General features: G+C 36.9%; 1 protein-coding gene across 2 annotated transcripts in view; it reads left to right on the top strand.

Moving 5' to 3' along the window:
- The window catches only part of VAV3 (vav guanine nucleotide exchange factor 3), a 355,073-nt gene that overhangs the window by 275,160 nt on the left and 52,504 nt on the right, over positions 1–27,409 (top strand). For both annotated transcript variants that reach the window (XM_086717722.1, XM_086717723.1), the window contains exon 20: positions 13,116–13,252. In XM_086717722.1, the coding sequence (XP_086573848.1) occupies positions 13,116–13,252 (137 nt within the window). The remainder of the gene's footprint in view (positions 1–13,115; positions 13,253–27,409) is intronic.

Raw genomic sequence — 27,409 nt, 5'->3', positions numbered from 1 at the left:
ATGTGAGCACTTCCTCAAGCAGTTGGATTGTCAATATTCCTGATCAGAGAAACTTCTGAATTCCAGGTGTTTTTTGTTTGTTTGTTTTATGGATATTGTGAAGAGCTGGAATCTATAGGATGCTTAGAAGTGTAAGTGGTTCTTCTTTTTGACATGAGCCTCTATAGCCATTTATTTCTTTACAAAAGTGAATTTCTTTGAATTTACCTAATCTCATTTCGTATGTATAGTTTTGCGGAAGTAACACATCAAACCTTTTAATCTCTAGCTATATGTTTTACAATGGTATTTTCCATATTTACATGTTAGTAACTTTATTGAGGCCATTTATCTGAAGAGGAGTGTGTTTTCTGTTAAAAAGATGTTTTGAAGTATTGTGCCCAGAAGAATTGAGGCAAAATGACATTAATGAAATACATCCTCATATAAATATTATGCCAGAATAAAAACTGGGATCCTAACGGAAGCTTTTCTAGTTATATTTGTCCTGTGGGACTGTACTAACATCAAGTTGTTAGCAGTTTCTATCATGTGATTGTACCAATAAGCCAAGCATTTAAGTTACTGGGTGTGCATTTTCATTAGTACCTGTGAAGCACCTGGAATTATCAGCAAACAACAAGCATGAAGACAATGTTTCAATTTTCAGTTGTATTTCATGTTTACACTTAATACACTTACACTTTCATCAGAAGATGTGTGGTATGAATCACACACAAAAAATATTCTGTCATGATCTTTGCATTGAATCATGTGTTTTGCTGTACCTCCTGTAGCTGTGTGAAACTTCAGATGACCTCTGTGGCAGTGTCATGCTGAGATCAAAAGTAATATGTTCAAGGTTATATGAACCACTGTGGTGTCTCAGAGAATTTATACCCAGAAGCAAGTCTCAGGACAAAATGTCAGGAAGGATTAAGTCCCTGTGTATAACAATTCTTTCTTGGCCGCCCTCTTCTGTAACACTCATTATTACCTGAGATAGGCAGAAAGGGAAAGTACAGAGAACATAGGCTATGAAATTTGAAATTCTGCTTAAATTTATTTTTTATTTTTTATTTTTTAGGCCATGACTCTATAGATGTGGAATTTGCTTGTAAATATCACCTTTGTACCATATTGGCCTAACCTTTGTTAGATGGTTTTGCTTCATAAGCTGAAGTCTTAACTTTAATTATTCAAGGAATAGAGATGAGTAAGGTTAGGCTTGCATGCAGGAGTGATGATGACTTATTTTCTGCTCTCCATGGCGACCCTTGCTGAGAGCTTTATTGAAGGACTGCCACAGGTAGCCAGAGACACAGAGGACAAAGGGCACTGCAGCCAGCACAGGGAGCTAGGCTAATTTCTATGTAATAGGAACTCCCATTCAGTAAGAGTTCAGCACCTTCTCTTGCATTCAACAAATCCAGATATCATCAAATAATGAAGATTTATATAAAGTACAGAGTAGCAACAGCAGTATTTCAATGCATAGCAAGTTGTGTTTGCTAATTTGTAAGTCACTAAAAATATGGTTTATCTGTGTTTCTTATAGCATTCAGGATAAATATACGATAAACTACTTATTAAGGTCATTTAAAACTCTTCACAGTAGTATATCATTAGATAAAAAAGCTTTAAATAAAATTTAAGAATACATCTGTGAAACATTGCAGACATGGCAAAATAATACAATAGATGCAGATGTGCTTACTATTAAAAGTAAATGATAAAAGGCACAAGATTTATGCAATCTGAAGAAACAAGAGTAATTGGATATTAACATTTTGCTATTTGTTAGATCCTGTTCAAAAAGTTCCTATTTCCTTAAATCTTCAACAATGCTTAGTGTTACTGATTTGCAATATTTTGCCAATATAAAGAGTATAAATTGCTGTTTCATCATTTTGATTTCTCCCCCCAAAATACCCGACAATGAGCATCTTTTCACACATGTGTAATTAGCCATCCATATTCTTTTCACATTTTTCCACTGCTCTGTTTATATTCTTCTGATTTTTAGGAGTCCTTTAGACATTTGAAGTCCTCATCCTTTGCTTATATCAATGTATGCATCTTTTTTAATGGCTTCTTCTTCAGAGTTTTAAATTTTAATGGGGACAGATTTATTGATCTTCATTATGTGCTTTTGTTTCTTGTGTAAGAAATCTTTTTCTACCCAATATCTTAAGAATGGTTAGATATATTGTCTTCTAAAAGCTTTACAGTTGTGTTTTTTCACATTGCATCTTTATTTCATCTGACGTGGTCTAGGTCCTCTTATCTTTTCCACTGGTCTATTTCTCTATCCCTATTCTAATGCTACACAGTTTTAACTACTACAATTTTTAGTAATTACATTGAAATTTAAGTATTTTGTGTGAAGATTATTTGATATTATTTTTACATGTAAATATTTTCTTATTTTCTGCAACATTATTAGGCATAGAGGGAACACTGGACCTAACTTTCTTATGCAAACTAGGTCAATGTAAATAATTTATAACAAAAATGGTTGCATAGACCCAGTTAAGGGCCAACCATCCATTGACCCATATCATGTGGCAGGCAGTGTGCTAAATGCTACATACATAATTATCTCACAAAAGCCTCATTAGTATATTAATATACCCATCTTCCAGACGTATAAATGAAGTGTTTATGGCATTCAACCTTAGACCTCTTTGACAGAAAACCTATCTTCTTGACCATTATGCATATTGCCTTCTCCTTTGGGCTCCTCTCCCTAGTTTATCTTCCACACAAAAAGAACCTACTGTATCCAACCTGGGTGACTTCACATTGTAGGTGACTCATCCAAACTTCAGCCTCCTTAATTTACCTGACACTGACTTTTCATCTCTAGGGACCTCTGCTCCTTCTCCATTTCAGTCATACATCCCCACAGCCACTCCTTGGGCCCTGTCATCACCCATAATTGTTCCATTTCTGAAACATTAAGTTCAAGTATCTCTCTCACCCCAATCTTAGAGGTCTCCTGCTCATTGACCCCTCTGCCACCTTTCTATTGGTCAGTCCCCTCCTGTGTTTTCTCCCTTGACTAATCAGCTTTGTTTCCATGGCCCAACATGTGAGCCAGTCTTCTGCTTATGTCTGAGTCAACCTGTCTTTACTCATCTAGGTGGATTATGCAGTCCTGCTGAAGAAAGTCATTCAAGCAAAAGGTTTATGCCTCTCCAAAATGGAGAGATTTATATACCCTCCCTATATCTGGCTGATGCCTACTTACACTTTGGTTTCAGCTTAGAGTCTCTTTCTTCCAGAAGTCTTCTCTGAGCACTTGCACAACAACATCACACTGCGTAAGAGTGTATGTATTCCTCTCTATCCCTATAAGATGCTAAGTGCCTTAAGGGAAGGGACCTTATCTCTTAGTAATTATTGCAGCCCTAATACTTCTCATATTTCAGGACTAAATGAAACAACTCACAATAAGTTAAGGAACCAACCAAACTTACAGATGAACATGTTTTAAATAGCTCTAAACTCCAAAGTAACATATTCATAGGAAAGTACTTGTAACTTCTCAAAAGATTTTCAAACTTATTTTCTCAAGTTTTGTGCAAAATCATTGTATTTGGTCTTAGTAAAATTTGACCAAAACAAAGGTGTGTTCTATAAGGATCTTTCTGTTTAGGAGACAGAAAAAGCATTTGGAAGACAGTGGAAAGCTTGATATATCTGGTGTCCTGGAGGAGTAGCTTATGAGTTTATCTGTTTGAGGAAATAACCCCTATAGAAATCTCAGAATTTGAAATGTGTACTGTTTCTGTTGCTTAGGTGGACACTCTGGATTTTTTTTTTAACTATGTGTTTGCTGTGATACCCTCTTGGATGTTTAATTAAACTTCGTAACTAAAAAGCACAAGTTACTGCCACAACTTAAGTTTCTCAGTGGTTAAATCAAAGTGCTTGTAAGAACAAATATTATAAATTGTTAAATACTTTAAGATAATAAAAAAGAAATACTAGTTTTTAGCACATAGCTTTATTTTAAAATTAACACTCTCATGAAGTATAAATTTCTCCTGAAAACTAAATTACTCCTTGTCACCAAGTTTTAACCACATGCTAAGCACTGTGAGTGGGGTTAATAAAAGAAGGATGAATGATTTAGACAGTGTCTACTCTAAAGACAAAAATAATTATTTTGGGATTTTATAATGAATGAAATATATTTATTCTATATAGAGATAAAAAGAAAGTTACAGAAAAAAAAAAAAAATAGGAACTCTTCTGTCACAGATTTTACTCCCTAGTCTCAAAGGGCGAACTGGGATATCCTTACTATTGAAACCTGAAAACAAATTCTGTAACTAGGCTTTTCAAAAGAGTTATAGCTCCAAGGGAGATGGAAACAGGGGCCTTAATAAATGTTGATTGAATTTACTTAACAGAGTTACTAATTAATGTTGCTTCAGAGAGCCAATGCCCAAATACAGATTTCTTTTCTGCCCAGAGTTATGCCAGCTTTTGCCATACTTGAGCTCAGTAGGACCTTTTTGCTCTAACTTTGTTGATATTAGGTATTCGATGCATGTATATTAAAAAATATTTTGGTACATATTGGGTTAAGCTGTCAAAAATTGCCTTTTTGTACTTCAGAAACACTCAACAGCAGACAGTTCCTATGGTTCAATCCAGTATATAACACCAAGATGTTGGCAAGGAAAGAGAAGTTTTATTCATTATCTGGGGGAGTTTGTCTTAATTGAGGGGCAAGAAACACATAAGTGAAATGATCAGACTCTGTCCAAGAATTCAGGAGAAGGTCATTTTTAGGGTCAGTCATTTTTCATGTTGTATAAAGTTAGTGAGAAATCCATGGTTTGGTTTTAGAATTAAGTGTCCTATTAGTAGATGATGTGTTATATTCAGGTATTTTTGTAAACTGTAATTGCATATGAACTTTGTGTTAAGTGTCATTGGTGTATCGAGAAGTAAGGCAGAACTAAAAGTTCTATTTTAGTATGTTTTCTATGCATAATTCTGTTTTTACCAGTGTAACTGCCTTCTAGACGATTCATAACTTCTTGGCACAATTTCTTAATATTTTGACATTTGTATTTTTATTTTTCTTCGAAGGTCCACAGACTAAATTTTAATAATTACTACTTTTATATTTTTATTATATCCTTAGGATGTGGGTTCTATTTAATTTTTATTATTTTTCAGATGATTGCAAGCAACCATATGTCTAATTATTTAAATAGCTTATTATGCTAAATTTGAACAAGTTGAAACCATAAGTCTGATACCTTAGGTTGATAAAAGAAGCTTTTTATGTACAAAAAAAGATAGGAAGCTAAAAATTCATGGAGAGAATAAGGCTAACCTTAAGGAAAGTAAGAACAATGGGGAGTTGGGGGTGGGGGGTGAGACCAGGAAGAGAATAGATTTTGAATCGATGGGAGATGGGGGGAAAATGAAGATTTTGATGGGCAAAAAAACAAACAAAACCTACACTGTCCCTGAACTCAGTATATTCTACTTAACATTTCCAAATATCTTAAATTAGAAGATTATAAAAGACAAAAATTTATAAGCTAGTATCTTATTTTTTTAGTATTCCCAATTTATAGGAAGGAGGTAGAATATATACTCCCAGTATAACTGCAAGGCTGTAGAGATTTTGAAATGGAATCTCTGAACTTCCTGGAACAGTTTGAAGGGTCTGCTGTTGCTTACTAGCATTCCCAGGAGAATATTAAAAAAATTTTTTTTAATGTTTATTTTGAGAGAGAGAGAGAGAGACTATGTGCACATACAAGCAGAAGAGATACAGAGAGAGAGGGAGAGAGAGAATCCCGAGCAGGCTCCTCACTGTCAGTGCAGAGCCCTACATGGGGCTCAATCTCACAAACTGTGAGATCATGACCTGAGCCTAGATCAAGAGTCAGACACTTAACTGACTGAGCCACCCAAGGCCCCCTCAACTGGAATATTTTGAATCTGATTCTTTCCCAGCTTCCTTGGGGAAGGTAGTGATTTATTCATTAAATATTAAGATCTGAAATAATCATGTGTAACCTTTCTAGAATCTTCCCTTATTTTTCCTAGTCAACCCAGCATTACACCCTTACTAGGTGATAGATGCGTGTTGAGAACACCATTTTTGGCTTTTAGCTAGCTATGTGCAACTGGACTTGAGTTGTTTCATATGTAAGTGAAAGTGTTTGACTAAAATATCCTAAGAACTTTCTTTGATAGAGTCACTATTCATGCTAGTGTACAGAGTTCCCACTGTCAGAACACTGGTATTTCAAGAGAATATACAATACAGTGTAGTTTCTCTTCTCTGTCCCTCTCCTTACTATCAATAGTATCAAGAAAGAATGTTCCTGAGAAGGGGACAATGTTTTCTGTATATGTATATTCTTATGTAGATGTGTTGGTTGTTGATCTTTGGCCCCAGTGAAAAGGAATATTAACAAAAATTTTACCACATTCAAATGTAGATACACAGCCAACCTCCTCCTATGAAACATCACTGGTTTTGAGCAATAGTTATACATTTATTTGATTTCAAACTGAGGAGCAAACATGATTGTCTTGTTTCTTACCTTCCAGTGAGGACTGTCCCTTGGGACTGTCTCCCTTCTAGCCGCCTCCTCAGCCACTGGCATGTCACATATTCAGCCAATTTATCATAACCTTTGGCTTAATCACCCTCCCCGATGCACTCAGGTGTGGTCAGAATAGCAGAATGATGTGGTTGAAGTGATTAAAACTTTCTGCACAAAGAATTGCACGTGGCCACTTGTCCACAGAGCCACAGAAGTGCATGTGGACGTGTCAGGCAGAGAGAGCACCACGGATTGTCGAGTCCAGTGCATTTTGTTGTTGGCATTGAGATTTGAGGCTCTGTCTTTAGAATGTACCAGTGGGACTTATTACTTCCTCCTAGAATTCACCTTATCGTGGAGAGCTCACAATCTTTCCCCACTTGAAGGGCAGTTCTGCCTCCTCTCTTCCTGCTTCCCATGATAACTCTGGACACCCAGCAGGGTTTAGATGACCCCCAAACGTATATTAGTCTGTATAGGAGACCTGTTTTCTGCCATAGTCCTGTTCCCTGCTGGTTGTAGAGAATTACTCATCTTCAGCCAGGAGGACTGAACTAGCAGTTGGTGAATACAGGTTCTGGTTCCAGTTCTGCTTCTAGCTAGCTTTTTGACTTCAGACATTTTTATTGACCACTTTGAATCTTAGTTTTATAAGGTAGAAAATGAGGTGGTTGGAGTAGGTGGTAATGTTCTTACTTTGAAATCGTGTGATTGTGTTCTTTTTCTAGCTTTAAAGAAGATGGTGGAGTTAACTCAGGCTATGTTTTTCAACTGGACTCCTCACACCCCTAGGGGGTGGTTGTTTTTGAGAGTTCTGACAAATACCTGGCACATTCTTGTAGAGCTTTGACCTTATTTAAGGATTTTAGGGAAACATTTCTTATCATTGAAATGTACATATTTGATGGAACAGAATATTAAATTTGCATGGATTTTACAATAACACATGCAATTTTGTAGTGCTTTTTATATTTGGTAGCCTATAAAATCTTTTTAATAAGTGTGGGGGGGAGGACTTTCAAAAGATGTTTCTATCTTTAACCTTTGATTTACTAATACTCCTATAGGTAGTGCCAAAGGGTGACTAGTCAGTTTTTATAAGGTTGGAGAAACATATCTCTATCTGATCCTTGTTTTTGTATGAGCGATGACAATGCTGTTTCCTTCATCTGACTCATCATTGTTTATAAAAGGAAAGAGTAGCCTTCTCTGGGTAAAAATTTTTGAAATCATTGATGGGGGTGTGTTCCCTTTGTGAACAATTAGTTCTTCAGACCAGTTTGTTTTCCGCCAAATCGTCTGTTTCAGTTGTTAACAGATGGTTTCCATTATGAGGCTCCTTTTGCTTCTCTGTGAAGACCAACCCATGAATGAAAAGTGCACTGGTTAGTAGGAAAGGGCCCAAGGAGGTGTGGTGGGCAGGGAAGCCCAGCATCCTAGCTACCTAACTTGCTGGCTGTTCATTCTGCACAGCCTGCTCCTCAGATGTGACGGTTAGATTAGGAACTTCTATCAGGAAGAGCCCAGATGTTAACTTAAAGAGGATTGAGCTGGCAGGGTGCCAGACAGCACTTACTTCACTGTAGCTTTGTCAAAAGCAAGCTTGGAACCAGTGGTGGCTGGTCATGGTGAATTGCTTACGTACCCACAAAAATGTGATTTCCAAACCTGGCTAGGATTTGGAAACCACACCTAGGAAACATACAGAAACATAAAATACATATTTCAGGGTCCTACTGAAGGCTTTTCAAAAAAAAAAAAAACTCCCTGGAAACTTTATTGACAGGCTCATTTTGAAAAATGCCCCACTGGACAAGAGACCAAGCCTAATTATAGTGTATTTGAGTTCACCTGCCTGTTCAGTAGATGATAGGCTCATTGAGGGCAGGAAGTGTGTCCTTGCTCTGTTGTCAAACCACCATGCCCAGAACTTATGTGGCATTCAGGACGTTGAAGGAATGAATGAATATGTTATGCTTGTAATCAGCTTCCCAGGTAAACCAGCTACATTCTCTGACATCTTGTAGAACTAATTATTTTTTAATGTGGCTATGTTTAGATTTTAAATTAGGCCTCAGAGGTGAAAGGCCAGCACATTACTGACAGCCCATTTATCTGGTACACTGCACTCACCTCTAAGTTTTTGCCTCGGGGAAGCCCTTTGCATTAGGGGAGTGATATCAGCATCGTGTGTAAATACTAATCTATATTGTGGCCATCACTCTTCTTAGAAGCCAAGAGGTTGATAGTGATATAGTAGGCTAAGTTCATTGAAGTTTGACGGTTTATGTGAGAATTACTAGAGAAATGGTTTATTTATGGCAAACTTTCTAATAGGATTCTACTTAGAATTAACTTAAAAAAATTTTTTTTAATTTCTTGGCATGTGTCACTCTTAGTTGCATTGAGTTGAGATTTGAAAGGAAATCTTGCTTCATTCAGATGCCCTTTCACTGCCATATTGTTTTGGAAAACTCTAGTGTTCCATGTAATTATATTGGCTTCAGTTTTATTTGACTAGAACCTGATGACTATTACTGGAATATAATCATAATTTAAGTATTGCTGATTCTTCAGTTTGTTAATTCTTCATGCATAAGATGACTTGGGGATCTTGTCTGATTTAAGACTAAGTATAATGAGTAGTATGAACAAAAGTTAAAGGGTAAAACTGTCCGAACTTTATATATCAACAATGTAGGGAGCTGTGCAGCAAAGCATTTGTTGTAGGGAATGAAACAAGCCAAAATAACATTTGGCAGGAGATCTAATTTTGTCTTAGCCATTTTAATTATGTTCCTTTAGATAAAGATAACAGATTATATAAAGTTTTGGGAACTTCCAAGGTTGCTTAACTGTATATGTTGAAATTACATATGATTATTTCACATTTAATATCTGAAGGTAGAGTCATTTTTAATTTTCAGACTTTGCTGAGCAGCCCTGTAACTATACCAACATAGTCATTATAAATGCTTTTCTGGTGCAGAAAGAAACTAAACAACAACGGTCTGTGTTTACCCAAGAAGAAAGAGGCAGCTTTCTGGGATGAGTTGTGATTTGACAATATAATGAATGGAATTTATATTTTTAAAATCAGTTTTTAGAATAGCTTTTGGTTGTTTCTGATTGGTCAGAGTTAATGAGGGAAACTATCCTCCACTTTTGTAGTTTTGTAACATTTTGCATCTCAGAATTCCTGGAAACATGGATAACTAAAGGAAAATGTGAGTAACTAGGGATTTTAAGCCTAAACAAATTTTGAAAGGCTAATCTATAAAAAGCAGATTTACCACCTTCTGCATAATTCTAGATGGAAGGAGGAAGGTCAATGGAGAGAAGTTACAGAGATTTTAGAGTAAATTTTAGATAGAGTTTGTTAATAAACTACACACAACAATAAGTTATCATAAGGACGTGTAGTGAATGTTCTGTGCTGGACATTTTAAAGAAAGGTCAAAACTTGTCAGGAATATTTTACGGGAGAGAAGAAAACCTACACTAAATCAACACTAAATGGCTATTTGAAATATGAGTATCTGTAAATCTAATTTCTTCTCCACTCTTGATCTCATTTATGAGGTGTGTGTGATGCCTGCTGTGGCGAGAGATTGTGTTAACAATTATATTGATGGTTGAGTGCTGACATGAAGTTTAACCCACTCTCTATTCTTATTTTAATCGCACTTTTATCTATCCATTAATGGGATTCACCTTCTTAGCAATGTTACCATGTCTTTTTTTTTTTTTTTCTCAATAAAAGGAAAGGAATAAACCATTCGTACTACCAGTATTGTAGAACTCCTCTTATATTCAGACATCAGAGGCAGGGGGCAAGGTATCAGAATTCATCATGTCACAGTGGCCTTCCTCTATCCCTTGTATTCTTTGATCTCTACAGCCCTATTGCCCTAATGACAGATCATCCTGAAATGGGAAGTGCTGACCTATCAGAAATAAATAGCCAGAGATTATTCTAACAAATGACTAAAAAATATAAATTCCATTGTAAACTCCTAACTCATCCCCACACACAAAAATATGAATCAAATTAATGCTGTATTTTGAAAGTCACTTATGGCTGAATTCAGGCTAGTAGCAATGTCTTTTTCACTATTACCTGGGCTCAACCATAATTCTTGGCAAAGGTCACACAATTTTGCTTTAGGAGTAAAGTCAGTAACATACCCTGTGTTGGTGTACTACTGGATGAACTTCCAAAATGAAGCTCATAGCCAAGAAGAAAGTTATAGCAGAAAAACACAGTAAATGAAAAAATTAGCAGTAAGACTATAAAAACCAAGTTCATCATTTCAAGGACCACTTATTTATAAGTAAGTTTTAAGACACTAAGATCTCATTTCTTGGCCACAGTATATTAATATATGTAATACTTTAAATTTTAAATATGGTTTTACTAGGTCATATGTAATGGGCATTGTAGTCTGTCAAAAAGGATAAATAAGGCAGCATTGTTCCATGCCTTGTATTTCACAGTCTTCTTTGTAGCCTGGGTATTCCATATGTTAATCCCCAATTTATATTTGGTTGGTGAAATGTCATCAAACTTAATTTTTTCCCCTAAATACTTTATGCACTTTCAACCATTTTCTTAAGAATGACTAACTTGAGCATGTTGGCAATAACAGAACTGTTGTGTCCATCGGGCACTGCTTCATTTTGTCCCTGTGGATCTTGGCCAAGGAGACAACTGCAGAGAAGGCCAGAGCCCTTCTGAGAACTTCACTGGGCCCGGTATTTGAGGCCACATCAGTTATTTCAGGTTTAAAAACTCCCGTTTCTTGTCTTCAGCCTTTATTTTAAAATTGGCGTAAAAACAAAATTATCAAGGGAGCATACTAAATGAAATGCTTTCCTTGATCTAGAAATGCTCAGTAAAACTGAGGCTAACCATGACTTTGGCCCCCTAACATGGAATAACTAACTTGCAAACCAGATTCAACTTCAGGGTGCATCCTCTTCTGTATATTGAACTTCTAAATGAGTTGTGTGCATGTGATATTTAGGTTTCATGTAAAATAAACAACAGCAACTTAATAGAAAGTATAAAATAAGCTCTTTCTATACTCAAGGCATCTACAGTGTGTTGAGAGCAAGTCTGATAAACACTTGACTGACAAGAGTTCTCCCGTCAAGTGTTGTTTTTTGGGAAAGACAATAAAGTCTGCTTTTTGTGTACGGGTGCTGCCTTCTTGCATCTGGTAGGGAAACACTCCATGAGAGATGTGGGATTAGCACCATCCCTTCAGGGGTTCTGTGGCACAAGAACTGAAGCAAAGGGAAGATGTAGTAACTTGCTACATGTCTCAGCAGTTATAGCAGCTAAATTGGGGTGAAGGGCCCAATTCTTTTCAGCCCTTCTGCCTGATGGGTTGATAAGAAAAGTGTTGACTAAAGCTTTTCAGTTCTGTTTAGTTTATGGCCACACTGTTTCCTCCCATCTGGGGTGGTTGTTGAAAAAGGATAGTGAGGACTTCATGAAAGTGTTTGTGGAAGCATTTCATGTAGATACTGAGATCTGTGTAACTTGAACAACCTTTTTGAGGTAACTTGGGCATCTGGAACTGAATGACCATCATGCATCCTCCTACTCTATTGAGCGTGGTGTTTCCAGGTAGTTACAACTTCCCCGTGGTCAATCGTTAGAATAAAAAATCTTCAAGTGTAATAGGCAATGGCTTAAGTTCCTGAATGTGCACCAAATATCATGTTTATGAGTGTCCTGTCTCACAGGAGGGAGCATTTCACCTCTAAATGAAAAGGTGACTGTGAAGTTGTCCATTTGTGACCAATACTGGTACATTTAGGCCTGTGTGCAATTGAAGCTGCTGTTCTCAGACATGAAATATTGAACTGAGGCCTTCATTGCACATTCTGAGAAATACAAAGAAAAAGGACAGATCTGGATTTCAAGTGTTGTTGACGCTATTGGCTTAGACATGTTCCCTTTATTGGGTCTGTTTTGCAAACCTAAATTTGAGCCTGAAGAATTTCTCCATATAAATGTCTTAAGTATTGCAGTGGCACATCCATCACCTTTTTGCTTTTGAATTACAAAGATAACCTTAAGATATGAGCCTTATACTGGGCAATGTGATGCATACACAGAAAGGGTGAGCCTCCTTAGTGATGAAATCAGCCAATGCCCAAGAGGAAAGTAATAGGCAGAAAGGATAGAGTTGATGAAAAAATTGATTCTTTTCCATTAAACTGTACGTGATGTGTTTTTTATGAAGCAGGCATCAGCTGAAAGAAATATTTTTTCAACTATGAAGAGATGGATGGTGAGGGAGAGGAAAAGTATGTAAGGGATCAGGGGATAAATATGTGTCTTATTCCATTACTTTCTCAAATAATGAGAAAGTTCAAAAGCATTCCATTGTAGTTACTTCACATGTTTACTTGGCCTTTGTTGCTATTACAACTTTTTAATGTTAATGATGGCCTTGTTTTTATTTTAAAGTACATTTGGACTTCACGCGTCATTATTCTCTCAATTCCAAAAGTTGTGTTGCTTATTTTCAGGTTTACCAAAGATGCAGGTCATTAAGAACTATACTGGGACACCACCCCCGGCTCTTCATGAAGGACCCCCGTTACATATCCAGGCAGGGGATACGGTTGAACTTCTGAGAGGAGACGCACACAGTCTGTTTTGGCAGGTACTATCCAAATTACAGTGTTTGTTTTTGTTTTACTCGATGATTTATTACTGCTTAAAGAATAAAGCTCTTGTCTTTAGGAATTGATTGCATGCTTTTAGCTTCAGAAATTTTACATGATGTGGGGGGAAATATCTTTGATTAGCCTTCCTCATATTTACCAATGCCAAAGTGGCAGTGAACGTTAGAACGCTAAAGAAAAATAGGATCAGTGCTATGGATCATAATTACCATTTTTATTAAAAATTCATACTTTGCCAGAGCATTTTTTCCAAACCTAGGACCTGTGGGTGTGATCTAATTTGCACTGCTTTAACATATTAACAGTTCATTTCAAGGGAACTACCTAATTAGCTTGTCAGTGGCCATTTCTGGCCATACTTGATTTGTGCCTACCCACAGAAATACCTGACGTTCTCAGAGGTGCTCTGGGCATTATTCATGAAATGTATGAAATGTGAAAAGTAAGTGAACATGTTGATGTTTGCTGGAGATGAAATCTCTCTTGTCCAGTAAGCCTATATTGGGTTTAAGGATTGTGTTAACTGAGGAAAATATGGGCCAGTGTTAAGAGTTGTTAAAGCTAGAAGGTAGGACATTGCTGTTCACTAAAGTATTCTGTATCTTCATGTGTGTTAGAAATATTTCCCAGCAAAATTAAAGAGTTGGTTAAAAATCTGTTGTGTGCTGAGGGAAAGGGGCATGGGCTCAACAGAAAGATTAGCACACTTGAGTGAAATTTGGCCAGGGGGAGAGAGAGAGAGAGTAGGGAAGGACTGGTAGATAATAATCCATTGTACACCTGTATAAATGATGGCTATTTTCTTTGCTTAAAACTATTTTATGGTCTGCCATCTTGTTATAGATGAATGCCCCTAGATTGAACATTTATCTACAACCGCTGTAGCCAATGCTGTGGCCAATGACTTTTCCAAAACTCCACTCTTCTTAATATCCTACCCCTCTCATACCTCATCCTTCCCCAAACAGGAAGAGAGAATGTCAGACTGAAGTTCTACTAACTCTTCAGTCCAGTCCTGCACATCCCACCCCCAAAACATACCTACGTGTGTACCTGTAAGGTTTCTCTTATTCAAGACTTATTTTCCTTCTTGGGTTTTTCATCCCACATTTCATCAGCTGGTTCTTAATTCCTACATTTTCAACTTCATTCTCTCCACTAGCTCCTTTTCTATGACAAATAAATATGCTCCTCCTGTCTTAAAATACATTTACTCAACTTCTGTCTGGTTATGTTAGTCTCCCTCTTCTATTCTCAGAGCTAAGCTTTGGAGCACCTGGGTGGCTTAGTTGGTTGAGCATCAGACTTCGGGCTCAGGTCACAATCTCACCATTTGTGAGTTTGAGCCCCGCCTCGGGCCATGTGCTGATAGCTCAGAGCCTGGAGCCTGCTTCGGATTCTGTGTCTCCCTCTCTCTCTGCCCCTCTCCTGCTTGTGCTTGCTCTCTCTCTCTCTCTCTCTCTCTCTCTCTCTCTCTCTCTCTCAAAAATTAATAAACATTAATAAAAAAGCTAAGCTTCTTGAGAGAGTAGCCTATACTTGGTTTCTGCCTCTTTCTACCCTGTTTATAATATAGTCTGCTGCAGAAACTACTTCTTGGATCACTAATGCCACTTAAAAAAACAACAGTGTTGCAATATATAATAAAGTGCACTTATTTAAAGTGTACAATTTGATACGTTTTGACAAATGAATGTACAAATCAAAATGTCACTGATCAAGATGATAAAAATCAGCCCCCAAAGTTTTTGTGTGCCCCTTTGTAATTTCTCCTTCTTGCCTCTACCTGTTGTCCTTCTTCAGTCCCTAGGCAAGTACTGTTCTGCTTTCAGACTATGAGTTTGAATTTTTTTTTAATGTTGTATAGTACATCACATAGTACATTCTTTTTTGTATGGCTTCTTTGAGATTAAACCATGTTGCTTTGTGTAAGATCATTCTTATTAAAAAAATTTTTTTTAATGTTTACTTATTTTTGAGAGAGAGAGAGACAGGGTACGAACAGGGGAGGGGCAGAGGGAGAGGGAGACACAGAATCCAAAGCAGGCTCCAGGCTCTGAGCTGTCAGCACAGTGCCCGACGTGGGGCTCAAACTCACTAACTGTGAGGTCATGACCTGAGCCAAAGTCGGACACTTAACTGAGCCACCCAGGCACCCTAATGGCTCTTATTTTTAAAAACCGACTTATTGATTGTATTATTGGCATACAAAAAGCTATACATATTTAATGTAAGCAACTTGACAAGCTTGGAGATAAGTATAAATCCTTGAGGCCATCACCACAATTTATGCCATAAATCTATCCTTTACCTCCAAAAGTTTCACCCTGCCCTCTTTATTTATTTTTGTGATAAGAATAATTACCATCTAGCCACTTAGCAAATTTTTAAGTATATAATGCCGTATTATTAAATACAGACTCTATGCTGTGCAGTAGATCTCTAGGACCTATTCATCTTGCATGACTTAAACTTTGTGCCCTTGGACTAAACTTTTCCCATTTCCACTTTCCATCAGCCCCTGGCAACCACCATTCTGTTCTCTATTTTTATGAGTTTGACTATTTTAGATTCTTCATGTAGACATAGCCAAGACATGGAAGTATCCTAATGTCCCTCAGTAGATTAATGGATAAATAAAATGTGGTATGTATACACAATGGGATATTATTTGACTTCCAAAAGAAGGAAATCCTGCCATTTGTAAAATCTTGGAAGAACTTGGAGGAAATTATGCTAAGTGGATGAAGTTTTTTTCTTTTTATTGCTTATTATTATTCCCTGTATGGATATAGCACAATTTATGTATCCTTTAGCCTACTGATAGATTTCATGTTATTACCAGTTTTTGGCTATTACAAATTAAGCTTCTATGAACTTTCAAGTATAAGTCTCTGTATGGACATATGGTCTCATTTTTAAGTAAATACTGAAAGGGGAATGGGTAGATGATATGTCTTTTCTTTTTTTCCAAAGGTGTTTTGGCCCTTCTGGGTGCTTTGTATTTCATATGATTTTAGAAACATCTTGTCAATTTCACCAATACAAGCTTTCTAGGATTTTGATTGAGATTGTGTTGAATTATAGATCAATATAAGAAAACTGACATCTTAACAATATTGAGTCTTCTGACCATTCAATGTGGTATATCTCTCATTTATTTAGGTCTTTGATTTCTCAGCAGTGCTTTATAGTTGTTAGAGTGAAGGAAGGATATACACATCTTTTGTCATATTTACCTCTATTTCATATTTTATTTGATACTATTGTAAATTATGGTTTTAAATTTCAATTTTTGTTTATTGCTAGTGTATAGAAATACAATTGATTTTTATAAATTGATCTTTATCCTGCAAACTTGTTAAATTCACAGGAAATTTTTTCTATAAATTCTAGTAGATTTTTTTTAAACAGACACACAGTGTCAGTGAATAAACAGAGTTCTATTTCTTCCTTTGAAATCTGGATGCTTTCTATTTCTTTTTCCTGCCTTGTGACAATGGCTAGAATCTCCAGGAAATGTTGACTATAATTATGGAAAAGGTATACTTGCTTTATTTCTGATCTTGGCGGGGGGGGGGGGGAAGCATTAAGTTCTTTACCATTAGGTATGTACCCTTTGTCCAGTTGAAGATGTTCTATGCTAGACCTAGTTTGTTGAAAGATTTTTTGTTTTTTAATCAGTAATTCATATTGGATTTTGCCAAATGTTCTTTCTGCATCAGTGGAAATGATTTTATCGTTTTTAAGCTTGTTAATATGGTGAATCACTGATTGATTTTTCAGATGTCAAACCAATCTTGCTTTCCAGAGATAAACCCCAACTGGTAATGATATATTGTCCTTTTTATTTATTGTTATTTTCTTGTAATGTCTTTGTCCAGGTTTGGTGATAGTTTAACACTCGACGAATAGAATCAACATTTTTTTTTCCTAAAGTATTTTATAGAATTTATTAGGGAAGCTATCTAGGTCTGGAATTTCCTTTGCAGGAAGATTTTTTTTTTTAATTACAAATTCAGTTTCCTTAGTAAATATATGTCTATGTGAGCTATCTATTTCTTTTTGAGTGAGCTTTGGTATTTTTTTGTGTAGAATCTATAGTGATGTCACCTCTCGTGTCTAACATAGGTAATTTATTTCTTTGCTTTTTTTTTCCTAATCAGTTTAATTCGTCGCTTATGGATTTTATTGATCTCATACAACAAGGTTTTGTTTCATTGGTTCTGTTGTTTTTCTGCTTCCTATTTCACTGATTTCTTCTCTGTTCTTTATTACTCCCTTTCTTCTGATTTTGAGTTTAAGATGTTCTTATTTTTCTAGTCTTTTAAGGTATTCATTGGTTTGAGAACTCCCTTTTCTAATATAGGCATTTAGTGCTATAAATTTGTAAGTTCTTTTTCTGATACCTAAAAAATTTTTGTGTGTGTTGCATTTTCATTTTTGTTGATGTTGAAATACTTACTAGTATTTCACTTTTTCACTTTCTTCTTCTGAGTCATTTAGAAATGCATTACTTAGTTTCTAAATATTTGGGGATTCCCAGATATATTTCTCTTTTTAATTTTTTTTTTTAATATATGAAATTTATTGTCAAATTGGTTTTCATACAACACCCAGTGCTCATCCCAAAAGGTGCCCTCCTCAATACCCATCACCCACCCTCCCCTCCCTCCCACCCCCCATCAACCCTCAGTTTGTTCTCAGTTTTTAAGAGTCTCTTATGCTTTGGCTCTCTCCCACTGTAACCTCTTTTTTTTTTTTTTTTCCTTCCCCTCCCCCATGGGTTCCTGTTAAGTTTCTCAGGATCCACATAAGAGTGAAACCATATGGTATCTGTCTTTCTCTGTATGGCTTATTTCACTTAGCATCACACTCTCCAGTTCCATCCACGTTGCTACAAAAGGCCATATTTCATTTTTTCTCATTGCCACGTAGTATTCCATTGTGTATATAAACCACAATTTCTTTATCCATTCATCAGTTGATGGACATTTAGGCTCTTTCCATAATTTGGCTATTGTTGAGAGTGCTGCTATGAACATTGGGGTACAAGTGCCTCTATGCATCAGTACTCCTGTATCCCTTGGATCAATTCCTAGCAGTGCTATTGCTGGGTCATAGGGTAGGTCTATTTTTAATTTTCTGAGGAACCTCCACACTGCTTTCCAGAGCGGCTGCACCAATTTGCATTCCCACCAACAGTGCAAGAGGGTTCCCGTTTCTCCACATCCTCTCCAGCATCTATAGTCTCCTGATTTGTTCATTTTGGCCACTCTGACTGGCGTGAGGTGATACCTGAGTGTGGTTTTGATTTGTATTTCCCTGATAAGGAGCGACGCTGAACATCTTTTCATGTGCCTGTTGGCCATCCGGATGTCTTCTTTAGAGAAGTGTCTATTCATGTTTTCTGCCCATTTCTTCACTGGGTTATTTGCTTTTCGGGTGTGGAGTTTGGTGAGCTCTTTATAGATTTTGGATACTAGCCCTTTGTCCGATATGTCATTTGCAAATATCTTTTCCCATTCCGTTGGTTGCCTTTTAGTTTTGTTAGTTGTTTCCTTTGCTGTGCAGAAGCTTTTTATCTTCATAAGGTCCCAGTAATTCACTTTTGCTTTTAATTCCCTTGCCTTTGGGGATGTGTCGAGTAAGAGATTGCTACGGCTGAGGTCAGAGAGGTCTTTTCCTGCTTTCTCCTCTAAGGTTTTGATGGTTTCCTGTCTCACATTCAGGTCCTTTATCCATTTTGAGTTTATTTTTGTGAATGGTGTGAGGAAGTGGTCTAGTTTCAACCTTCTGCATGTTGCTGTCCAGTTCTCCCAGCACCATTTGTTAAAGAGACTGTCTTTTTTCCATTGGATGTTCTTTCCTGCTTTGTCAAAGATGAGTTGGCCATACGTTTGTGGGTCTAGTTCTGGGGTTTCTATTCTATTCCATTGGTCTATGTGTCTGTTTTTGTGCCAATACCATGCTGGAATAAATCTTTTTAATTTTTAATTTAGTTCCATATCATAACAGAGTGTAGTTTGTAAGACTTAAATAATTTTAAGTTTATTAGGAATTGTTTTATGACCCAAAATATGGTATATCTTGATAAATGTTCTGTGTACACTTGAAAAGAATATGTTTTCTTCTTTTTTGGGTGGTGAGTGGGTTAGGATATTCTACAAATGCCAATTAAGTCAAAGTAATTGATAGTGTTGTTCAAATATTCTATATCCTTCTTTTTTTCAGAGAGAGAGAGTGAGCCTATAAGCGGGGGTGGGGGCTGGGGGTGGGTGTGTGAGTGGGGGAGTGATAGGGAGAGAGAGAATCCCAAGCAGGCTCTGCACTGTCAGTGTAGAAATGGATGTGGGACTCCATCTGATGAACTGTGAGATCATGACCTGAGCCAAAACCAAGAGTCAGACACTTAACCAACTGAGCCACACAAGCTCGGTTCTATATTCTTAACAATTAAGGGCATCACCATTCAATCTACCACCGTCCTATAATAAGGTCTGAAATCTTTGTATATTCTCCTCCCCCTCTCTCATCCCTTTCCACATCTCTTTTATGATCAGATGCTTCTCATTGTACCTTCTAAATCACTTTCAGTGCATTTCGTCCTCTTCATCTCTGTTGTCACAGCCTAGTTTTTACTCTAATCAACTGCTACATGACATCTGAGATCACCTCCTAACTGATCTTCTCCCCTCCAGACTTCATTTACCCTGGTTATCCTGCACACCACAGCAAAGTTCAGATACGATTACATATAATTCCTTGTTCAAGTTTTGCGGTGTCTTGCTTCTGACCATGTAGAATTCACATTTCTTAACCTAAATGGAGGCGTTTGTGAATAAACACAGCTTAATCAGAAATAACATGCCTTTAAAAGAAGCAGTAGAGTGTACTTTTTAAGAACTTGGACTCAGGCAAGAATTCCTAGGTTCAAATTCCAGCTCTGCCAGGTTCCTAGCTGTGTGACTTTGTGCAATATTTAACCTCTCAGCGCCTCAATTCACTCATCTACAAGATGGGGTAATAATAGTATTCATTTTATAGAATTTCCATTAGCACTGTATGTGTTAATATATTAAAGTAAGCCTAGAACTGTACTTTGTACATAAAAAAATGTATAAGGAACATTAGTCGTCGGTGCTCTCGTTGTCATTATTATTATAAGAAAGGAATAAAAGAGAATTCTGTCCACTTTTGCCTGGCAATAGGAATAAGAGGATACATAAGACAGGAAGGGTTATGCAGAGGAGGCTTGTTTGAACTGGTGGAGAGAGACAGACACGGATGTGTAGGAATGATGAACACAAAGCATGTGGGTTTTTTGGAGGCAGCATATGGTTGGGTCATGTTTTTTGAGCCATTCACAATCTCTGTCTTTTGGGTGCATTTAGACCATTGCCATTCAAAGCAGTTATTGAGGGGCGCCTGGGTGGCGCAGTCGGTTAAGCGTCCGACTTCAGCCAGGTCACGATCTCACGGTCCGTGAGTTCGAGCCCCGCGTCGGGCTTTGGGCTGATGGCTCAGAGCCTGGAGCCTGTTTCCGAGTCTGTGTCTCCCTCTCTCTCTCTGCCCCTCCCCTGTTCATGCTCTGTCTCTCTCTGTCCCAAAAATAAATAAACGTTGAAAAAAAAAATTTAAAAAAAAAAAAAAAACAAAGCAGTTATTGAAATATTGGATTACTACCTACCTTATTCATTATTCTTTTTTATTTGTTGCTGTTTGTTACATATTTCTCTTTTTGTCTTCTACTCTTTTTCTGCCTTTGGTGGTTTAAACTGATCATCTTATATGATTGTGTTTTCTTTCTTAGCATATCGGTTATACTTTTTTTAATTTTTATTAGTGGTTTCCCTAGAGGTTACTATATAAAATTACAACTAATCCAAGTCCAGTTTCAAATAGCACTATACCACTTCCTTGGTAGTGTGCGTACCTTATAATAACAGAGTAATCCGAATTCCTCCCTCCTGTCCCTTGTATCATTGCTATCATTAATGTCACTTATATGCAAACATACATAGCATGTACATACATATCAGGTATGTAATATGAAAGCATATATAGATATGAGCATACATAATTGAATACATTGCCACTGTTATTCTTTTGAACAAACTGTTATCTGTTAGATCAGTTAAAAATAAGAAAATAGTTTTTATTTTTACCTTCACTTATTTTTTCTTTGAGAATCTTCCTTTTTTAAGTAGATCCGTGTTCCTGACCAATAGTGTTTTCATTCTCTCTAAGGAGCATCTTTGAACATTCTTGCAAGGCAGGTCTACTGGCAACAAATTCCTGCAGTTTTTGTTTGCCTGAGAAGGTCTTTATTTGTTCCTCACTTTTGAAGAATAATTTTGTAAGGTAGAGAATTCTATATTGGTGGGTTTTTTTTTCTCTCAGCCTTAACTATTTCACATCACTGTCTTCTTGCTTGCATGGTTTCCAAGGAGAAGTCTATACATCATTGTTCCTTTATATGTAAGGTGTTTTTGTTATTGCTTGTCTGGCATCTTTAAGGATTTGTACTTTGGGTTTCTGTAGTTTGAAACTGATATGCCCAGGTGGGTTTTTTGGCATTTATCCTGCTTACTATCATCTGAACTTCCTGAATCTTGGGTCTCGTGTCTGACATTAATTTTAACAAATATCAGTCATTATTGTTTCAGGTATTTCTTCTCTTTGTTTCTTCTTCTGATATGCCCATTACGTACATATTACATCTTTTGTAGTTGTCCCCAAGTCTTGAATATTCTGTTGTTTTTCTCAGTTGTTTTTTTTTTCCCTCTTTGTTTCTCACTTTGACAGTTACTATTGAGATAATCTCAAGGTCAGAGATTGTTTGCTTGGCTATGTCCATTCTGCTATTAAGCCCATAGGAAGCATTCTTCATTTCTGTTACAGTATTGTTGTTGTTTATTTCTAGCATTTGTTTTTGGTTCATTCTTAGGATTTCTACCTCGCTGCTCACATTGCCCCTCTATTGTTACATCTTGTCCACTTTCTCCATTAGAGGCCTTAGCATATTAATTGTATTTGTTTTAAATTGCCAGTCTGATAATTCTATCATTCCTGAATGTTTGCTTCAGATGCTTTCCATGTCTCTTCAGGTTGTGTTTTTTGCCTGTTGGTGTTCCTTGCAATTTTTTCTTCATAACCAGTCATGATGTGCTGGGTGAAAGGAGCTGCTGTCTAGAGGACTTAGGGATGTAGTGGTGAGATGGAGGGGGAGGGGGGAAGTATTCTGTGGCCCTATGATTAGGTGTCAGTCTTTTAGTAAGCCTATGCCTCTGGACAATGAACTTCACAAGTGGTGTTTCTCAACTTTTTTCTCCCTGCAATGGTGGGACAGGATGGCTAGAGTGAGCCTTTCCCCAGGTCAGTTGGATGTGTTAACACCCCAGGAGATCAGGCTTCCCTTAACTAGTTTCTCCAGAGAGTGGCGTGCTTTTTCCCCTTTGCCAGAAACTGAGGGGATTATTCTCCCATATTTACTATAGGAATCTGACTGAGCTCCTAAGCATAGTCTTAAAATATTGTGGGGCTCCCCTAAGACTGATCCCCCCTGGAATTTTAACTCTCAGAGCTGTAAGCACTGAGCCTCCAGCAATTTGTCAATTTAAGTTCAGGTTTTGCTACCCCAGTGCTGGCACCGAATCCCACAGCAGTTTCTGCTAGTGAGGCTCTGCTTTGGCAAGCTGTGACTCCCTGTATTCACCTATCCATCTCTCCAGTCCTGGGGGCTGACATTTGTCCTGTGTCCTCCCCTCTCTTAGGGATCTAAGAATTGTTGATTTTTTTTCAATCTGTTCAGCCTTTTACTTGTTAGGGCAGAGTGTTGACTTGCACGCTCCTTAAGTGGAAGCCCTTTTTACTAAATTGTATTGCCTCCTATTCTTTTTAGACCATAAGAAAGACATTATTATTTGTCATTTCCTCTCAGCAGCCTGGAAGCATGAAGCTTTTCTGGTGTGATGGGTACAATGGCTTTGGAAGCTCTCAGGAAAATTGTAAGAGAAATGAGACCATTGGATAACAAAATGCATGCATATGTCTGTTGAGAGGAAGATGTCTGATAGGAACAAGTAAGGCTAATGTCTAGAACAGAGCAAAACAATTAGCACATTTATTTCAGATCAGCAAATATATATTGAGTGTCAACTCTATAGTTAGTACTCAGACACTGTTCATGTTTCAATTATCAACTCCAATTATTGGTTCGACATTATGTCCCCTGTCTTTAGAAGATCCATTCATGCTGGCTGGGAGCTAGCAGTCTGTTTGAATTTTCAGAGATAAGCTAAAAGTTCATCTAATGTTTTCAACAAGGATGTCGCGTGAGTCAAAATTGTCTTATGTGTACTTCTAAGCCATCAAAGGTTTTTTTGTTTTTTTAGCCAACACATTCTAATTTAATCAACAAATTCTTAGTGAAAGAAGCAGTGGCACTGTGGGAAAACCCGATTCAGGTCATGCAGCTGTAGCCAAGTAACTGTATGGCTTGCGTCAAGTTATACCATCACTATATGGCTTAGTTTCTTCATTTGTTACATGATGGGGGCTGGACCAGAGCAATGCTCACCATTCTGAGTCACCTGAGGCTTTGCAATAATGTCAACACACAACCCCACTTCCAGAAATTGGGGTACTGTTGGTTTGCTTTGAATCCAGTAATGAGTAGTTTCTTTAGAACCTTAGATAAAATTTCATGTAAGACATTGACCAGGGTGATCCAGTTAATTCCATGAAGTTATGGCATTCCCAGTTTAATCTTTGGCCATTGATAGCAAACCAATTATTAAACGTAACTATAAGATAAGGTTTATAGTGAACTCAATACTTGGTGTCTGATAGTTACCAAATAAAGGGAGCATTTTCAAAGAATTAGTATACAATTAAAATATATTTGAACAAACTTCGTACTGAACTTGATAGAAGTGTTTTCTTTGATTCAACAGGTACTTCACATCTTGCCATCTCTAAAGCCATCATGATAAAATCAGCTTTTGTTTTATAGATAGTACATATGGAAGGTACATGAAGGAACCTGGTCTGAATGTACCCTTACTCAGTGGCATGATTCAGAATGACATGTTTTAAAAATTGCTGAACAAAAATCTTTCCACCTTTTGGGGTCTAAATGTATAAAGAATACTGCTGGTTTGGTCCTTTGAAGTCATGAGAGTTTGTAGGTGTGCTTACAGTGGATCCATGTACTTTAATTTGTCAGTATTCATATTCAAAGAAGATAAGTACTTTATGGTTTGCATCCCAAAGGATGGGACTCCTATATTGTGTGTGTGTGTATATATATTTGTGTGTGTGTGTGTGTATGTGTGTGTGTGTGTGTGTGTGTATATATATATATATATATATATATATATATAGTTACTGACAAAGTTACTGACCTTGCCATCTTTTGGCAGTATGACCTTAAATAGATTACCCTCAGTTTTATCATCTATAAAATGCATACAGAATAAAACAAATAATATATGAAAGAGGTCTAGCCCAGTGCTCATTAAACAGTAGCTTCTATTATTCATTCATCCAGATACTAACAAAATGCTTACTATGAGTCTGACTTTGTTTTGTACTGGGATGATCGCAAAAAAAGTTTCCTAACCTTGTGGCTTAATGACCTAAGGAATGATAAAAGCTCAGGACAGGTGATGCAGCTGGTTTCCATGTTGAGCTTTATATTAATGGGTTTGTCATCGTATTGTTACAAATATATGTAAAGTTAAAACTGTGGATAACAGTCTAGATTAGTTATTGGGTTGTTACAGTGGCTTTGCATTTTAATTTCAAAAATGTCTTTTGTACTAGATAAGCGCTTTGGCTTATTTGGAAATTTTCAAGAAATTATGCTTTTTAAACTAAACTGTTGTCTGTGTTTTCAAGTGAGTTACTTCACTCATTAGGGTAGAAAGTTGGATTTTATTGTAGACTGTCATGTTTTCTACATACTCTATATCCAGAGAATACAAATTATCCTCCACCCTCTATCAGGAACTTTCTATGAATAGCTATTAGAGTCTAGTCTGTATTATTATTATAACAACAGTAATTTCTAATGCTATCGAACTGAGTGGGTATCTGCGTTTTCATTATAACTTCTTTCAAACAATGAGTTGACAATTGAGCTGTAAAAATATTCTCTGTTCTGTCTTTGAAGGGATTCATTTTGGCAGCTTTTTCTTGTCATCTTTGTTGTCTTCTTTCTCTTTCCTTGAAAGTTCTATAAAATTATCTTCAAGTGAAATGAATGTAAAGTAGGAAATTGGCCATTTAGAGTATGTTTCCTACTGCAGGTGTAAGGCATAGTTTTTATGGAGAGTAAGGACATATGGAACCATTCTGATCATGTCACTGAACTGATCATAAACCTGTTGCTTTAAGTGATTTCAGTATGTGATAATAAGGATTTAATGGCTAAGGAGAACATCCTTCATGCTGAAAAGAGACTGTTCCTATTAAAAGTTTTATTTTCCACAGGAGAGATACGGATTAAACTTACTAGAGAGGGAGAGAGGGCAAGAGAAAGAAACAAACAAATGTAAAATCATGCCATGCCATCTATGGGTTTTGTTTTTGTTTTTAGATTTTTTTTTTTACAATAGAGAGTTTTAAGTATTTTCTTCTTAGAATAAAGCTTATGAAACAATGAGGATCCTGTGCTATTTCATGGGGTTTTATTTGCTCCTTTGTCATTTATGAATACCCAAATGTTCCACAGGGAGAATTTTGTAAGCTAATTGGAACCAAAAACCAATTATAAGAAGTAGAACTGTAATCAGTGTGCCAAAAATATATATTTTTATCCACAATGAAAGTTAAATAACCTAGAAAATAGTTGTGATACTTCACACTTGCAAATCATGCATCTACATGATCTTTATTCTAAGAAGTGAAAATGTTTTTACACACCTTCTGATTAATTCACAGAAATCTCCATAAAGAGGGTAAATTAGAATTGTGGTTTTAAAGGGCCAGATTTGTCATCCATCTATGTAAGATGGCATTTGTAGAATTAAAATTAGACTCTGTTTCAGACTTGTTGTCTCCTGCCTTAGTTCTGTTTGTTAGACTATCCTACCTTTGTTTTGGGAGAGACAGTTATAATTTTTAACACCTCTAAAGAAAACAGATTTTTTTTTTTTAATTTTTTTTTTCAACGTTTATTTATTTTGGGGACAGAGAGAGACAGAGCATGAACGGGGGAGGGGCAGAGAGAGAGGGAGACACAGAATCGGAAACAGGCTCCAGGCTCTGAGCCATCAGCCCAGAGCCCGACGCGGGGCTCGAACTCACGGACCGCGAGATCGTGACCTGGCTGAAGTCGGACGCTTAACCGACTGCGCCACCCAGGCGCCCCTAAAGAAAACAGATTTTTAGAGGCAGTTTAGTTCTTTTTTGGTAGGACAATTAGGAAATACAACATTGCTTTATGTAGAAGTTCTTCCTTTTTTAATTTTTTTTTAACTCTTTGCCTCAGAAGAAAAACTAAAAAGTCAGACAATAAATAAAGCTTGGAGAAAGCTTGGGAGATTCTCCGCAGGGAAGCATTCCTACTCATACTGCCTCCATAGGCAAGGAGCCTGGGAGAAGGGTGGTTCTTGACTTGGCCATGGGCAAGAAGGTGTTAAATTCCCCTTTGCTATCATCTTAGCCCTCAAGCACAGTGGTCATGGTCGAGTTTGCATGCAGCAGATGGACCATTGTCTTAGTTTACCATGTCAAGAAATTTTACTTCCCATATGCCTACTATATTTAGTGTTCAGACAATCCAATTTTTTAACAGATATATTTTCCTCATTTTAACCTGGAAAAAAATAAGGGTTCAATTGGGAGGAACCTTTTTCATAGGAGACATGTTTTTTTTCAAACCTTTAGCCATTGATTCATAGTTTACATTCTGCCTGAATTTTCCCTTCTACCTCCCATTCTCTTAGCTAAATCCTTCTTTACCATCAAGCTCGATTTTGAGGTTACCTCCTTTGAGGTCTTCTCTGAACCAGAGAGCTTCTACCGTAACACTTTTAGTGGGTCTTTATGGTCTGTTCATTCTTCTCCCTGCCTGGTTAGAGCACCCTAGAAAGATAGGAACTATGGCTTTCATATCTTTAGTGTTG

The sequence above is a fragment of the Puma concolor genome, chromosome C1 (assembly GCF_028749965.1).
Source record: "Puma concolor isolate L17-30 chromosome C1, mPumCon1.1.hap2, whole genome shotgun sequence".
Taxonomy (NCBI): Eukaryota; Metazoa; Chordata; class Mammalia; order Carnivora; family Felidae; genus Puma; species Puma concolor.
Note: the sequence above shows the minus strand (reverse complement) of the source record. Positions and strands in the feature narration are given on the sequence as shown.